At 51.0% G+C, this 15,183-nt stretch overlaps 1 protein-coding gene across 3 annotated transcripts; it reads right to left on the bottom strand.

Moving 5' to 3' along the window:
• Positions 1–4,609: 4,609 nt before the first annotated feature.
• Positions 4,610–14,978, bottom strand: SET (SET nuclear proto-oncogene). Of its 3 annotated transcripts, XM_028512142.2 has the most exons (9): positions 10,510–10,650; positions 10,196–10,272; positions 8,595–8,652; positions 7,818–7,960; positions 7,350–7,453; positions 7,135–7,248; positions 6,281–6,451; positions 6,049–6,195; positions 4,610–5,507 (listed from the first exon to the last, which is right to left on the bottom strand). In XM_028512142.2, exons 2-9 carry the CDS (start codon positions 10,266–10,268, stop codon positions 5,484–5,486), a joined length of 834 nt encoding a protein of 277 aa, XP_028367943.1. In that variant the 5' UTR covers positions 10,269–10,272; positions 10,510–10,650; the 3' UTR covers positions 4,610–5,483. The 3 variants fall into 3 exon arrangements, with proteins under 3 accessions (XP_028367943.1, XP_028367934.1, XP_035878223.1); XM_028512133.2 differs by lacking the exons at positions 10,196–10,272; positions 10,510–10,650 and adding an exon at positions 14,773–14,978; XM_036022330.1 differs by lacking the exons at positions 10,196–10,272; positions 10,510–10,650 and adding an exon at positions 14,773–14,977 and having other exon boundaries at positions 6,090–6,195.
• Between the last annotated feature and the right edge of the window lie 205 nt (positions 14,979–15,183).

The following is a 15,183-nucleotide window of genomic DNA, read 5'->3' as shown; positions in this document are numbered from 1 at the left end:
CGCCGCCTGCTGGCCGCGGGGCTCTGCCTGTGTGACGGGTCCACTCTGCCTCCTCATCCTCCGAACCCTACTACGACCTGGCTCCGCCCCTAAGGGTCTCTTCCTTTCAGATGTCGTTGGTGTAAAAAGGGCTAATCCCAAACCTGTCGCCCCCACGAAATCGTGGTCCTTGTCCAGAGCCACTGTAAAAATGTATGCTTCCGAAAGAAGTCAAGTCTCACCCAAGTTATGGCAAATGACAAATCACTGATGATCAACTGCGACTCTCACGCTCCCACCACTTGACCCAACGGGAGCTTTCTGGTTCAGGCCGAGCCACTGTTCCACCTTCGTCCTGAAGAGACAGACCTTCTAAGGGGAAACCCCAACCCTAACTGATGTGGTTCAGCGGTTTGGGCGTCGTCCTGAAACGGAAAGGCCATGGGTTCAATTCCCGGAGGGGGCACATGCCTGGGTTACCCAGCTAAATCCCCAAGCGATCGATGTTTCCCTCCCTCTTTCGCCCTCCCTTCCCCTCTCTCTAAAAATAAATTAAGTCACTTTTAAGTGTTTTTAAAAAGTGAAGACACATTTATACCCTGTAAAATAGTCACTGTCTCCGGAAACGAACCACCTGTTGCAGACTCCTGGCGATGACTTGCTTGGGTAGGAAATCCCGGTCGAACCACCTCTTCACTGAAAGTACCCATGTCCCAGAGGTCAGAAGTAAGGGTCAAATATTGAAGGTGGCCTATTAGTTGACTTGGAATAAGCACCCCCTCTGCCACCCCCCGCCCCGACCCAGTGCTTTTTGCTGAGGAAAGCCTGTCTGTTCCACTTTGCTCTGACCACCGCCCTCACAATGGGCTTGGAAAAGTGAAATTGGCACGCCGTGGGCAACCCTGGATTATTGCCCTGCCACGGGGCATCAGCAAAAATGCCAAAGCAACTTAGTTGAGTTGGGGACACGCCTGTGCTTCAAACCAGGACGTTTGTGGATATACCCATCAGGGCTGCTGAGTGGTAAAGATGAACACATAGTAGGCTCTTTTCTTTTTTTTTTTTTTTTTTGCTTGAGAGGAAATATCTGTTGTTCCACTTATTTATGCATTCCGTGGTTGTCTCTTGTACGCTCTCTGACCAAAGATCAGACCCACAACCTTCCTGCACCGGGACACGCTGGAGCCAGCTGAGCCAGGGCCACAGCAGGCTTTCGCCTGGGAGTCACCAGGCCGCTTTGAGCACGATGTGATCAGCCGTGGTTTAGAGGTAGTCTATCGGTTTCCGACCGCAGGTCACAGGCTAGTGAGAAACTAGCAAAGCCCCTCCACTTGGGAGGGTGGTCTATCTCCCATCCGGAGGATCCCTTATCCACTCCTGCAGCCTGAAAACTGAAAGTAGAATCCAGCCACCTTTTTGAATGAACCTCAGGCTGGGTGCACCTACAGAGGAATGTGGCAGGAGTCTGACCAGATAGTCATGCTGTGTGTCTTAACAGCGATGTCAAGTAATGAAATTTCAACTCTTGGCAAAACTGAAGTTTACATTCCATATACATCAGACGGTGAACAGCACAAACCACCTCTCCAGCTAACTAACTGTTTAACTGTACAAGCATCAGACTGAAAGGAACCCAGGTTTGCTGGCAGGGTACGTAAGGAAACCCTTTCCCCTTTCCATACTCATTATTCTTGGCCATTACAGACACCAAATCCATCTCCATTTAGATTGGCGTTCCTTGGGTATGAGTATGCAATGGCACCAATTTATCAAGTTGGCACACACCCTCCTTCCAAGCCCCGCCCTGGCTGGTGTAGCTCAGCAGACCGAGTGCCGGCCTGCGAATCTTAGGGTCGCTGGTTGGATGCCCAGCAAGGGCATGTGCCTGAGTTGCGGCTCAGGTCCCCAGCTGGGGGTGTGTGAGGCAACCAATTGATGGACCTCTTACACATTGATGTTTTCCTCCCTCCCTCCCCCTCTAACAGTAAGTAAATGAAATCTTTAAAAACTAAAAAAATCAAAATAAAAAGTCCCTTCTATTTTCTTTTTTTAGATTTTTATTTTTAGAGAGGAAGGAAGAGAAACATCAATGTGAGGTTGCCTCTCGCACGCCCCCTACTGGAGACCCATCCTGCAACACAGGCACGTTGTGCCCTGACTGGGGAATCGAACCAGCAACCCTTTGGTCCGCAGGTGGGCGCTCCATTCACTGAGCCACGCCAGCTAGGGCAGGTCCCTTCTATTCTTGTTCTAATCATGAAACGGCAGCCCGTTCTTTCAGACCTGTTCAAGAGTAAATGTGTTGAGTCTTCAATAAGCCATATAAACACTAAAAAGGGAATGGTCACTGATCTGGTTGGGGAAAGACTTCAAAATAGGATGTCCTCTGTAAGTGTTTAGAAAGGCGACTCATTGTCTCCTTAAGAACTCGTCTTAACCTTCAGGAAACCGAGTGTCCACCCTTGGCATCAGAGTTCCATTCTTGCAAAAGCCACCAAGGGTTCACAGAAACATTGAACAGAGAAGTCGGGAAACCCAAATCTTTTCCTGGGACCAAGTGAAACAATGAAACCACTCATAACCCAGAATTAATGATGAAGACGGCCAGGTCAGACCGGAACACAACTGTCCAGGGATCCTCTGAAACCCAAAAGGTCCCCCCACCCCGACTCAGAGTCAGACACTAATGACCTATATAGCTAGACAGCTAACCCACGTGCAGACCAGATGTAAAGCAGTTTGCCGGCTCTTCGGGATGCCCAGGCACTCCGTGCATCCTTTACACACCCCATTCCCGAGCCCGAGGCGGGCGAGAACAGTCAGGGCCTGTTACGAAAGTCAGAGAGTAGGTCCATCTTTAGAAACCAGGACATCATTGGAGAGACCAACGCTAACCTCAGCTGCAGGGGTGAATTAAAATAGAATACTCCTTAAGGTTTTGAAATTAATGCAAAGACACATTACAAGAGACTGTCTTCTCTGCCCCAATTCACGCAAGCTCCCCTCACAAGCTCAGCGTAGCACGGCTCGGGAGGGTGTCCTCTTCCCAAAGAAAACTAAAAAGCTATTTGCTTTTTCTTTTTTAATGTCCTTTGTACCCAAGGAGTGTTGTCATTCATCTAGCACTTTCCAACACATACTTGCCCAGGGGCCACCCCGGAACTCCCCCTGCCATCGGAACGAAGAGCACTAGCTACTCCGGAGTCGCTTTCCGGGACACGGGGGCTGCGGCTGCGTTTCCCCACAGCCAGCAGCACTCACTGCAAGCCCAGCAGGCGCAGGGGTCCGAAGGGCGACCTCAGTGGCTGGAAAGAAGTGACCTTTAGTGACTTTTCCCTGTGCTCCCACATTCCCGTAAGATGGCATTATAAAAGTCGACTTCATGCGGCCTGCCACCCCCTAGTTCCACGAGCCCACCAGCACACACAAACCAGGTTTGGTCAGGCGGCAACTTTGTTCACAAAAACCCCAGGCGTCCTTCACGTGCGTTCACTTGGCTTCTGCTCAGAACCGCCAGTTCAGATTAACACAGTCTGTCACCTGTGTCTCATACATGCCTTCTCATGTGGAGGTGACCTGTGCTGTACTTACTGCTGCAACCACTCAAGGGCTTCCCCACTCCCATCGCTATGAACACAAGTAAGACAAAAGCTTGCTTATCGCCTAAATCCAACAGCAAGAAACATCTCTCTGCAGAACAAGGAGAAGGACCCCAGTCGGAAAACATCTTTACGTTCCTTTATTGGAGCAAGATTCCTGACCGGTACACAGCGATGTGTTCGTTCCCTGACAGAGGCCTGTGCGGAAGTTACAGGCTATCCATCTAGACAGGTTTCCATCTCGCGTTGCCTACTGATGGAATAGTTCCATTGTATAAAGTTTTATACACCAAAATGCTTTGAGAATTTGACCAGGCTGTCCGTTAATTAATCTCTGAAAAAAAGTTAAGTGGCATTTCATTTGTTTAGCTATGATATTTTACAGCATTAAAAAGCATAGGCATTAGGTAGCTTCTCAAAATGTCGGTCTGTGCACGACAGCGTTTAGAGACACAGCGGAGTCCACCGTCTCGCCCGGCCCCACGGAGACAGGCGGGTCTCGCGTGAGCGCGACACGCTACACGGCTGGTACTCAGACACCGCAGAGTCCTGACCTGAGTTTAACCACCAACTCGGACTTCTTACTGAGCGCCTGTCTTCTCGGCCACATTTCAGCGTCCCAATCGAGACACGCCAGCAGTAGCCCCGCGCGTAAGTCAGCTCTAGAGCACCAGGTCTGTCTGACGGCGGTGGCAGGCACGGTCATTATACCCGAGTGAACACAGATCCTTTTTTAAAAATGCCAATCTGAAATACAAAATGAAGTGTACAGCATACTCCAAGCTGAGTTGTGAGGGCAATCTCGTATCCCAAATGATTGGAAGGTTTTCAAAAACGGATAGCAAATTGTACTCATGATGTTTCCCGACTACGGAGACATGAATACATCGGTTCAAGTCCCTTCCCTCCGTCCACGTCACCCTGGGGTCAGCCTGCGACGCAGTATCAAAAAACACGGTTAGGTTGACAGAATTTGACAATACATTATACAAGTCAATCTTGCAATCTGTACTGAGAGAAAAAGCATCAAATTCTTTGTGTACACATTTAGTTTTATTGTAACAAAGCAACTTGTACACTTTTAACGTTTAAAACTGAGTATCATCTTCTTTTCCAGTGAAACAAAAAGAAAATTTAAAAATAAACAGGAACAAAATTACAATAGAGAAATGTCAATTCCGAATAAGATCCTACAAGGTTCTGCTGATTCTCCCATTGAGTGGCAGGGCTCAAGTCATCATTAGGAGAGAATTTTATTTTTTTTAAAAGTGTCATCTTCAATTGCAAGGATGTCTGTTAACATCACGATTAAACATGCCAAAGGAGAAGCCATGTTGTCAAAATGCCCACTTAACCCACCCAAACATCTCAAACCCACCCTTTGCTGACCTTCTATAACCCCCTTTTTTTTAAAGTTTTTTTTTCTTTTTTTAAACAAGAGAAAGTAGACAGATACATGTTGGTAAATGCTAACTGTCCATATTCACATAGAGACACAGTGTAATCTCTGAGCCCAATATACAGAGAAAGGAGGAAAAAAGCTAGAATTCTATGCACGACTACACAGGGGCCTAGCACCCTCCAGCGTCCAGCAGAGCTAAGGAGGCGGAAGGTTTTTCTTTTTTCCCACAGAGCACGGTGGTGTTGATTCCATAAAGTTTTGTCAAGACAGGAAGGGATAAAAATGAATTTGGAACAGAAAGGGGCAGAGATTCTTTTCCCACCGTATTCCGCTCAAGGTACACCCCCCCCAAATCAGGTGAGAACCATGGTGTAAAGGAGAGAAAAGAGACCTCAAAAACAGGGAGACTGAGCACAAGAGGGGGGAGGGGGGAAAAAAAAGACGGCAACTTGCTCCCAGGGACTGGAGAAAATTAAAAAAGGTTGGAATCCATCAGTGTTCCATTAGTCATCTTCTCCTTCATCTTCCTGTAGGGAAGAAAGGCGGCAGTCAATCTTCAGGGTTAACTCTGGAGTCATTCCCCGACACTCACGGGACTGGGGACCCCACAGACGGGAACACGCCACGAGGGCGTCTCCCTGCATGAACCCGGACATCACAGCCCGCGCCTCAGCCCCGGCTCCCAGGCCAGGCACGACATTCCAGACCCGCGCAAGCTTGGCACTTGGCAGATTTCTCAGAATGTGGCCAGCTGCACTCCCCCTATCGCTTCAGACAGTAAGTCAGATAGTAAGTACTGGTAAGGGAAGGGCAGGGTTGAGTAGTCACAAAACACTAACCACGAAAGCAGAGCTAAATAAATCAGATCCAATTAGCTCATCAAAATTTCTTTCAACCTTGGGATAACAAAATGGTTTATCTTTTCTACCTTCTCCCATAATTAGCTGAGTCAGTTTCATCTTACGACATTATCTATCTACCTACCTACATATACATATCTTCCAAAATAACAGCATGAATAAATTCTTTAAAGGTTATCTTTTTGGACTTATCCAAATTTTCTTTTACCTCTCCTTCCTCCCCCTCATCATCATCTTCATCTTCTTCACCTTCATCCTCATCCCCTTCTTCATCAATATCTTCCAACCCTTCTTCCTCTTCATCATCATCATCATCTTCTTCTCCTTCCCCTTCTTCGTCATCCATATCAGGGACCTTAAAAAAAAAACAAGTTATATTAAAAACTCATTTTCAAACAAGTGAGACAAGTGCAACCTTGAATAAAATATTGTCAACTCACCAAGTAGTACTGTAATGGGTTTGGCCAAATATCGTCTTTGATGACTTCCCCTAACTCATCGGCACCTGCATCAGAATGGTCAGTAAACCAGGTAAAAAAGCTCTCTGGTTCCTCATGCTGCCTCTTCCTGCTGGCTTTATTCTGCGTTTGACTTGAACGTTTCGTCAAATCCTAAATGAAGATGGAAGAACTTTTGGTACAGGCTCTCTACCAGACCCATGTTCCCTATAATTTAAACAGTAAGATTTTTAACCAAGAGGAGAACAAAAATGAACATCAGTATATTATCAACACTATTGTTCTAATCTAGAAGAAATTACAATATAAAGAGAATTCTAGGTCTACAAAGTCCATTGTTGAATTTGTATGACTAGCTTTTCCTGAAAAGATACCAGCTAAATTTGGCTTTTTCATAAAATTAGTTCCACAACCAATCTAACAGTGTAACAAATATTTTCTGGGGGCACGGGAGTGGGAGGAGGTGAAAGAGGGTATGGGGAGATAAATGATAATGGAAAAAAAATACAATAAAAAGTGAACTATGACTTACACATACATCTCAAAAAAAAGTATTTATTTACTAATTAAATGGAGGCATAAATGGACTTTGGGATGTGGCCTGCCATTTGAAGAGCTAGGTCACCAATTAAGAAACCAAACACCCCAGTCTCTTTATTTAAACACTTGTACTGTGGGGTTTATGAGAAATCCGAAGTTTTTCACTTGACTTAAATTTTTTTCGAAAATATTTTAAGGATTTGCGTAACACATTATCAGAGCACCAAGTATTGATAAATTGAATCAACAACTAAACCAAATACACAAATATTTTTGCCCAACAATTCTTCAAATACCTTTCCAGATTTCCATTTGATTTCAGTGGACTTCGAAGATGGATCGCCACTCTCATTCAGATGAAATTCTTTGGAGAGAACTTTATTTTCGAAGTAAGGATTTTCATCAAAATACTGTAATAAATGATTAGAGGATTAAAAACCAATACAAATAGCTCTGCTAACCGAGGTTTAAGTTAATTTCCACAGTGGCAAACGGAAGTTGCGATACTTACAAAATCTATTCTGTAACCTGATTTAATATCTTCAAACTCTGTCACTTCGACTCTTGTCAAATAATGCAGCGCCTCTTCATCCTCCTCCCCAAGCAGTGCAGACACTAGAGCAGCAAACCACAGGTCAGAGGAGTATTAGACAAGCATTGGAAAGCAACCGAGGTGTTTGTTAAAAGCACTGCAAAAAATCTCCAAAATTAGTGAGCTTCTTTGCTTTCATAAATCCATTATTAACTAATAACCAAATGGCTCAGGGTGTTTGGGCTATCACTACCCTATTATCAGGAAACTAAAAGAAATCCTCCGTCAGAATACACGCTTCTAAATAGATAGAAAACATTAATTACAAGCCTCTCCTCTCTGAGTGTTTCAACCTCTGTATGTAACCAACGTGCGGGACCAAGTCCTCACTACACCCAACAAGCGGACACCCCACACTCGAATAATGGATGCACTGCCATGACATACCTTGTGGATGGTTGACAAATGTTGTTACCCAAAAATTTGGGATTTTGGCGATCAATTCTGACCTCTTCTGAAAAAATGGTTGGCGGAGTTTGTTATATTTCTGTTCTACTTTCAAAATCTCCTCACTGGCTTGTTCATTAAGTCTGAAGCAAATGAAAAGACATGTTGACAACAATGGTATTTAATAAATAAATTGTTGAAAGTACAAAATGTTTCTTGTTAGCTTTGTAACAGCACAAAATACCTACTTATAATAACCACATCGCCTTGAGTTTTCTACCTATAAACTCAAGTCAAAACTAAGATGGCAATTTGATCTGCCTTAGGCACTCAACAATTGGCAGTTCTTAAACTAAGTGCCTGAGCTACGCATTTTGGTAACATTGTATATTTACTTCAAGTACTCTAAAACCAGCTAACTTCCATTGTCTCCCTCCAGATCAAGGGGAATGAAAGTGCTTGTAACAAAGTTATAAGGTAAGGTAGCAACACTGATGCCAGAGTACTGAACTGTCAGAGGTCAGAGCACTGCCATACAGAGCAAGTTTGTAGCCTTTAAAAAGCAAACCCAATCTTTACAATGTCAACGTGCAAAAGCTTTTCGATGACTACAAATATTTTACAGAGAATTATCACAGAATCTTCTTATTTCCAACTCAGTTGTAACTATCTACACTTAGTCAGTGGATACAGATTTGACCATACTTTCAAAAATCACCAGACCTTTAAGCTGCGTTTCAGAAAACTTCTGGAAAGTAAATTAACAAAAAACCTTACCTGTCTATTTCATTTTGTACTTCATCAATATGTTCAATTGCTTCTTGCTGTTCTTTTTCTGCAAGAAAAAGGTACACAAGCTCAATACTAGAAGATACACCGAACTAGCTTTCCCGATGTTAACACCGTCTTCCACGAGCTGCACCAACAAAGTTGTTTGCAAGAAGAGAATCTGCCTGCGAGGCATGCCCTCCACGTGTTCATGCAAGTAGTTGACAAATTACTTTTTAGTTCAAAGACTGCTCACAAACCACGCTATCTGCTAGGCTATTCACAATGTTTCTAGCACTTTTGAACAGTTACGTTACAAAAAAAAAAAAAAAAAAGGGACAGATTGTTAAAGATTCTATTGTGGAAGACACAGAAGGAACTTTAGAAACTCACTGTTTATCACACTGCATACCCGCAATACCCTAGGGCCAGCTGTTAACCAGAGTAGAGAAAGTAACCCCTGACATGAACAGAAATCAGGACACCACCGATCGCAATGGAAGGGTCACACTTTACGGAAAGCTGAAAATAACCCCCAGCGCCTACCATTGAAACACCAGACACGCCTACAACGACAGGGAAGGGTCGCACAACTACCCTCCCACCGTCCACGCTCAACTTTCCCTCGTTAGAATGCGAACCCCGAGACTCCTATCAGGCCTTCCTCACCCTGCAGCCCAATTTCAGGCGGGCTGATCTCAGACGCGGCCCAACATCTCGGAGCACACTTACAGGGAGCCAACCGTGCAGCCAGAATACTAGCAGCCACAGAAGGGAGAGGAGAAAGAGGCGTGCTGGGAAAAGGTGCCCTTTTGTCCGGTGTAAAGGCAGCGGAACCTACATGCTAAGTGGGCGTGAGGGGCCCCGAACGCGCGGTCCATTTCCGGTAACCATCCCGGGGCTTGCAGCCCCCCTGCCGAGAAAGCCTTAACGGAAAAGGCAGGAAATTTCCCAAGAGCCATCGTAGTCAAGACCCTCGGACACCCCGGCCGCGACGCCAGGTCGCTCGGCGCCCGGCCGCGACGGGGCGGCCGCCCCACGTGGGGAGCGCCCGGGGCCGCCCCGAGCATCCTCCGGGGCGTCCCGGGCCCAACGCGCCGCCGGCCGCGTGCTCCCCCGCGCCCCCACCCTGACCCAGCTCCGGGCAGAGGGGACGCGCGGGGGCCGGCCTCCGGGTGGGGGCGCGGGGGTGCCGCCCGCGGGCCGGGCGCAAAGGGGGAGCCGCGTGGAGGCCCCGGCGCGGGGCCGCGTCCGGCCGCACCATGTGGCGGCGGCGGCGGCTGATGGGAGCGAGGCATCATGGCGGAGCACAATAAAGAGAGGCTTCTCGGGAGGGAGGGAGGGGGAGGAGAGCGAGGGAGGGGGGAGAGGAAGGGGGGGTCTCCTCCGCCCGCGCCGAGCAGGCCGCAGCGCCCCCGCCTCGCAGCGCCGTCCGCCGCCGCGGCGCCGGCCCGGCCCCGGCCCCGCGCGCACAAAAAAGGGCGCCGAGCCGCGCGCCGGCCCGTCCGCCCGGCGCCCCCGGCGCGCCTCGGGCCCCGCCGGCGGCCTGCGGGCCGGGCGGGCGGCGAAGATGGCGGCGCGGGCCGGCCCCCGCCTCGCCTGCTCCTCACCTGAGGTCTCGTCGGCCCCGTCGTGGTTGGAGTTGAGCTCCTTTTTACTGACTTTGGCCGCCGGCGCCGACATGGTGCTGCTCCGCGGTCGGGGGGGGGGAGCGGGGAGGGGGAGAGGAGAGATGGGAAGGCGAAGGGGGCGGGCAGCGGCTTCCCCTCACGCCACACGCGCGGGCGCTCGCTCGGTCCGGCCGCCTCCTCCCGGCGCCCGCTCGCTCTCCCTCCCCCTGGCTCGCGCGCGCTGCCCTGGCGGCCTGACGAGGAGGGAGGGGCTGGGGCAACGTGCCGGGCCCCGGCCCGGGGCTCCTGCTTACGAAGGGGAGGCGGCGGCGGGCAGGCAAGCGGCTGGGCTCCTTCACTCACGCTCCCCGCTCCAGCTCGCTGCTCGTTCTCCCTGAGCCGCCTCCTCCTCCACCTCCTCCTCTCGGCTAGGGGCGGGCGGTAGGGCGCAGGCGCGCCAGGCCCCGCGCTCAAGCCCCGCCCCAGGCCGGAGAGGCTCGCGCCGCCTGGCCATTGGCTGGAGCCCCGGGACGAGGGGGAGGAGCCTCGGCGAGGAGACACAGGGCCTGGCGAAGAGGCGGGAGGAAGGAACGCGACGACGTACGGGGCCGCCCCCCGCGCCGCGTTCCCCCTCCCCCGCTTTCCCCTTCTCCGGCCCGACCCGGGACATTTGCGCGCTACGGCGCGCGGCGGTCGGAGAGGCGGGGCTTCTCCGGGCCGCGCGCAGGCCCCCCAGCGGGCGCGTCACGTGGTGTCGGAGCTGCTCCCCTCCTCTCTTGGAGAGAGGGGTGTTCTCAGCCCCCTGTAAGTGCATACCTCCTAAGTAACGTTGGAACCCAGAAAGAGATTCACTCTCCCCCCTCCTCGGAGACTGCTGGGGCATCCCTCTTAGAGGGGAGAGGAAGGCGACACTTCCATCCTATTTTCCTGATGGGGAAGCTGCTGACCCAACTCACTCGGGCTTGTTTGCAAAGCCTGAAGCAAAGGCTTTCAGTCCAAGTTCTGCCCAGTAGGCTGTGTGCCCCTGGGCAAGTCACCTTTCCCTTCTTCTCTACTATTTATGTTAGAAAGTTATAAAATGCGAAAAAAGCTGACAAGTGCAAAATCATAAAATGCAAGAAAAGGCCGAAATGAAGTGGAAGTCCTCTGAAGTCGGGGACGCCGGTCCTTTTGGCCCAACCCAGTGCCTAACGCTTTCAAGAAACCCTACCTAGAGCAAGTGCACAGCATTCGCAACGCCGCTGACCAGAGGGTAGAAAGGCGTTAGATTCATTTTGCCCTGTAAGAGATGATAGGCCTGCTTTTGGAGACCGTGTCTCCAACCATTAGATAAGGCCAAGGCACTTGTTTAAATACAAATACCGCTTTCCAGGTACTGCAAGGTACCCCACTCTACTGACTCCAAGGCCCCAAGACATGGACCGCAAAAAGCTTCCCTGGGTGTGTGTAACCCGAGTTTGATACAGGATAACTTCCCCTCCAGCAACCACAATTCCCAGTGTCTTTATTGTTCAAAAACGGTCCACGGTGAGTGATCGATAAATGCTAAATAGCTCGCATCCAGTCCACGAGTACAGAATACAAGTACCTTCTTGGGACTCCCTGCAAAAATAAACAGAATTTCACCTAATCCTCCCCCCTCCAAACCTGATTCTCTATTGAGTCCAGCTCAATCCATACCTACCCCAACTGCACAGGCTTAAAGAATTGTTAGTATACGTTTGACAACTGGCTCCCAGAAGGGAGAAAAAAAAACACACCAAAAACCCTGATGGGTAGCATTTGCTGATTTCAGCGATGTAGAAATACTGTCACCACGGTCAGTTTCCTGCTGGCACTGAGATGTCACCGAACAGAGCTGGGAAAAAACACCAGCTTCCAGGCACTACTGAAGCGCGGACCGCGGGCCACAGGCTGGGATAAGCGCAAGCACCTTCTCCTTCAGTCCTCATGAGATACGAGGTAGGCATTAATATCCGCATTTCACAGATACACTTAAACTTAATTTTTTTTATACAAGTGGCAGAGCCAAGATTCTAAACCAGGGGAATGGACAGCGAAGGCCCTCACCTAGGACAGATTTTCCCGTTTTTTGAGATGACCTGCAGCGTAGTTACAGTTGGTATCGGGATCCGACTCACTGCACGCACAAAACGACGCTTTGCCCTCACAAGTGTGATGTGGTGTGACCCTTCGCCTTCCATTTTCTTTAAATGCAGGGTACACTCCACTAAAACGATCTCAAGACCCACCTATGTGGTAAAAGATTCTGGAAAACACTGTGCTGAGGGCTGCTGCTCCGAGAACCCACAGCGTCCCTTAAGTGCCTGGCCTGCCAGAGTTTCCCAGGCGTCCGCAGAGGCTCCAGGGCGCCCGCCCGCAATCCCAGACCCGAGGGCTGTCCCGCTCCTCCTCTTCCCGACCTTTCCCACAGCACTCCAGACGAAGGCAAGGAGCACACACTAGGAAGTGGAAGAGAAAGAGAAAGCAAAAGGGCGAGGGTTTCGGCAAACAAGGGAGTGGCAGGGGCACACCAAGGGAGAATTCGCCACGGTGGTGCCGGTATCCGCCGAGGTCTCTCCTTGGCCTCTCACCCTCGCTCAGGATTCCTCCCTCTCTCCTCTCCTCCCCAGCGTCCTTCTGAAGGAGGAGAAGCCCACAGCTTAGCTAATGGATGAGAGAGATGCCGGAGCTGCCTGCAGGGCAGCAGTGTCCCGGGATGGCCAGGAAATCTTAGCTAGGATGGCCTTCAGCCCACACATACACACCCCAGCTCGGCCAGCCTCCTCCTCCTGTTCTGTAGATGGGCTCACTGTCCGGAGCACGCTGCTGCTGTGAGGGCTGGGGGGAGAGGAGCGCTCAGCACAGTGCCTCGCAGAGCAGTGCCCAGTGACCGGCAGGAGCTGTTATCTGGGTTTGCACAAGCCACTTCTCCTCCCGTTCATCCTCCCAGGAAGCTAAATGGAAGGAGACCAGGAAGATTCATCCACGTTTTGCTGCTCACAGGTGGGAATGAATTTACTGCCCGCCTCAAGAACACAGATGATGTGCCACTCACTGCCTTAAGTGTTTTACTTCTATTGAAGCCTCAGAGATAGGTACTGTTGAGCCCATTTTACAGAAGAGGGAAAAAAAAACACAGGTTATGTCACTTGCCCAGCAAGGTCACACAGTCAGAGCCGAGTTGGAACTTCACCCCAGTGGTGCCATCGGTGGGGCAGGGCCATGCAGCCCCCTGGACCAAGGCTCTGTGGGGTCAAACCTGCCATGTCACCCAGCACATCCCTGGGGGCACTGACGTGAGGACCCATTGCTTCTTCCGCCTGAGCCAAGTCTGCAAATTAGGAAGACCCCCGGACTCCCAGCCCCTTCCCCACTGAGCCAGCCAGCCCGCCTGCCTGCCGTCGCCTTTTCCTAGGGCACTGTCCTCCTGCCCGGCACTTATCCAAACCCAACCCTCATGAAGGCCCCAGCACATGGCCACTCTAGCAGGGAGCCCTAATCACCGGAACAGTCCACTTTGTGCCCAGCTCGAAGCTGCGTCTGCAAAGGGAAGCCCTCACCTCCAAGTTAAGGGTCAATGGCGGGGGGGGGGGGGGGGGGGGGGGGGGCGGGAAGCAGGCAAGTACAAAGTCATGCTGTACGGGCTGCTCTGGGGTCACTCTGGGCGCTGCCGCGGCACCAGGGAGCTGCCAATGGCCAGCAGCTCAAGGGAACGTGCATGCGTGGAAGTAAGAAGTGACTTTTCAGCAGAGAGCTGGAGACCGAGGACGCAGGCACAGGTAAAAAGAGGAGAGGGGTCAGGGAGAGAACAAGTGGATGTTCTCTTATCCATGGCCCCAGGTGAACAGTGGGTGGCCCCAGATGAGGGAATAGAGCCCCAAGAGTTGTAAAAGGTGCTGCTGGAGAGAACATGAACTTGGACAGGTCAGCAGGGACCAGGTGGGCAGAGCCCAGGGAATCTCAGTCTTTACCTGAGGGCAATGGGGCAGCGAGGAAGTGGAAGGACTTTAAGCCAATGAGTCACGTGAAGGGCTCTGCTCAGGATGGATGGGAGGAGGAGGAAGCTGGAAGCAGACGCAGGAGGAGGAGGAGGTGACCAGGAGTGTGGGCCCGCGCAGCGGCAGCGGGAAAGAGAGGTGGAGGGATGAGAGGCTGAGGGGCCAGGACCCCCACAACTGAGGGATCTGACAGGATGTGGGACCGTGAAAGAGAGGAAAGGGGTCACACGTGTCTCCCCAGCCTCAGGCTGGCCGATGGCGCCACAGACCGAGACAGGGAAGCCAAAAGGGGTGCTTGGGGGCTGGGGAGACAGGCTCGGTGGAGGTGTTGGGGTGGGGGCAGGGATGAGCTCCCACGTGCTCCGGGGTCTCCCAGTTTTCCCTCTTTGTTTTTTCTTTTTTCTTCAAATAAACCTAATCCACTCACGCTGTGCTTAAAACCCGTCCGGGCAGTTTGGGGTCACATCTCAAAAGTCTCAAAAAAGACTAGGCAAAATTTTAAAAAAAAATTTTTTTTAAGACACTTAGGAGTCCGTCTTTGCAAACCCCTTCAATCTCCAAGGTGTGGGGACTTACCTTCCTTCGGCGAGCTCAGAGCGGTCGGCTTCTTCTCCGGCTTGGGGGCAGGGGAGGGTCTCGGTTTCTTCGCCAGGGGTGGGAGCGAGGACGGGCGTTTGGGAGCCATGCTGGGCGAAAAGTCAGAGAATCTGCCCGGGAGGAAGTTGCACGGCTGGAAGGAGCTGGGCGAAATGAGACCGCCCCAGGTGCGGGAGCTTTAAATCCGCCCTGGGGCTGCCGCGACTGGGGGGATATTTACAAGACAGTGGGACACACACCTCACTCCCCTCCCCCCGCCTCACCCCTTTGCACCCACCCTCCAATCGAGATCTGCCTCTGTTAGTGGCTCCCTTCGCTTCCCTAGGGCCCTTCCAGGCACTGAATGGACGGGAGAGGTATTTCCTCTAGGGAGTGGCCGGGGCTCCCTAG

The sequence above is a fragment of the Phyllostomus discolor genome, chromosome 3 (assembly GCF_004126475.2).
Source record: "Phyllostomus discolor isolate MPI-MPIP mPhyDis1 chromosome 3, mPhyDis1.pri.v3, whole genome shotgun sequence".
NCBI classification, from domain to species: domain Eukaryota; kingdom Metazoa; phylum Chordata; class Mammalia; order Chiroptera; family Phyllostomidae; genus Phyllostomus; species Phyllostomus discolor.
The sequence above is the reverse complement of the archived record's forward strand: the minus strand, read 5'-3'. Positions and strand labels throughout refer to the sequence as shown.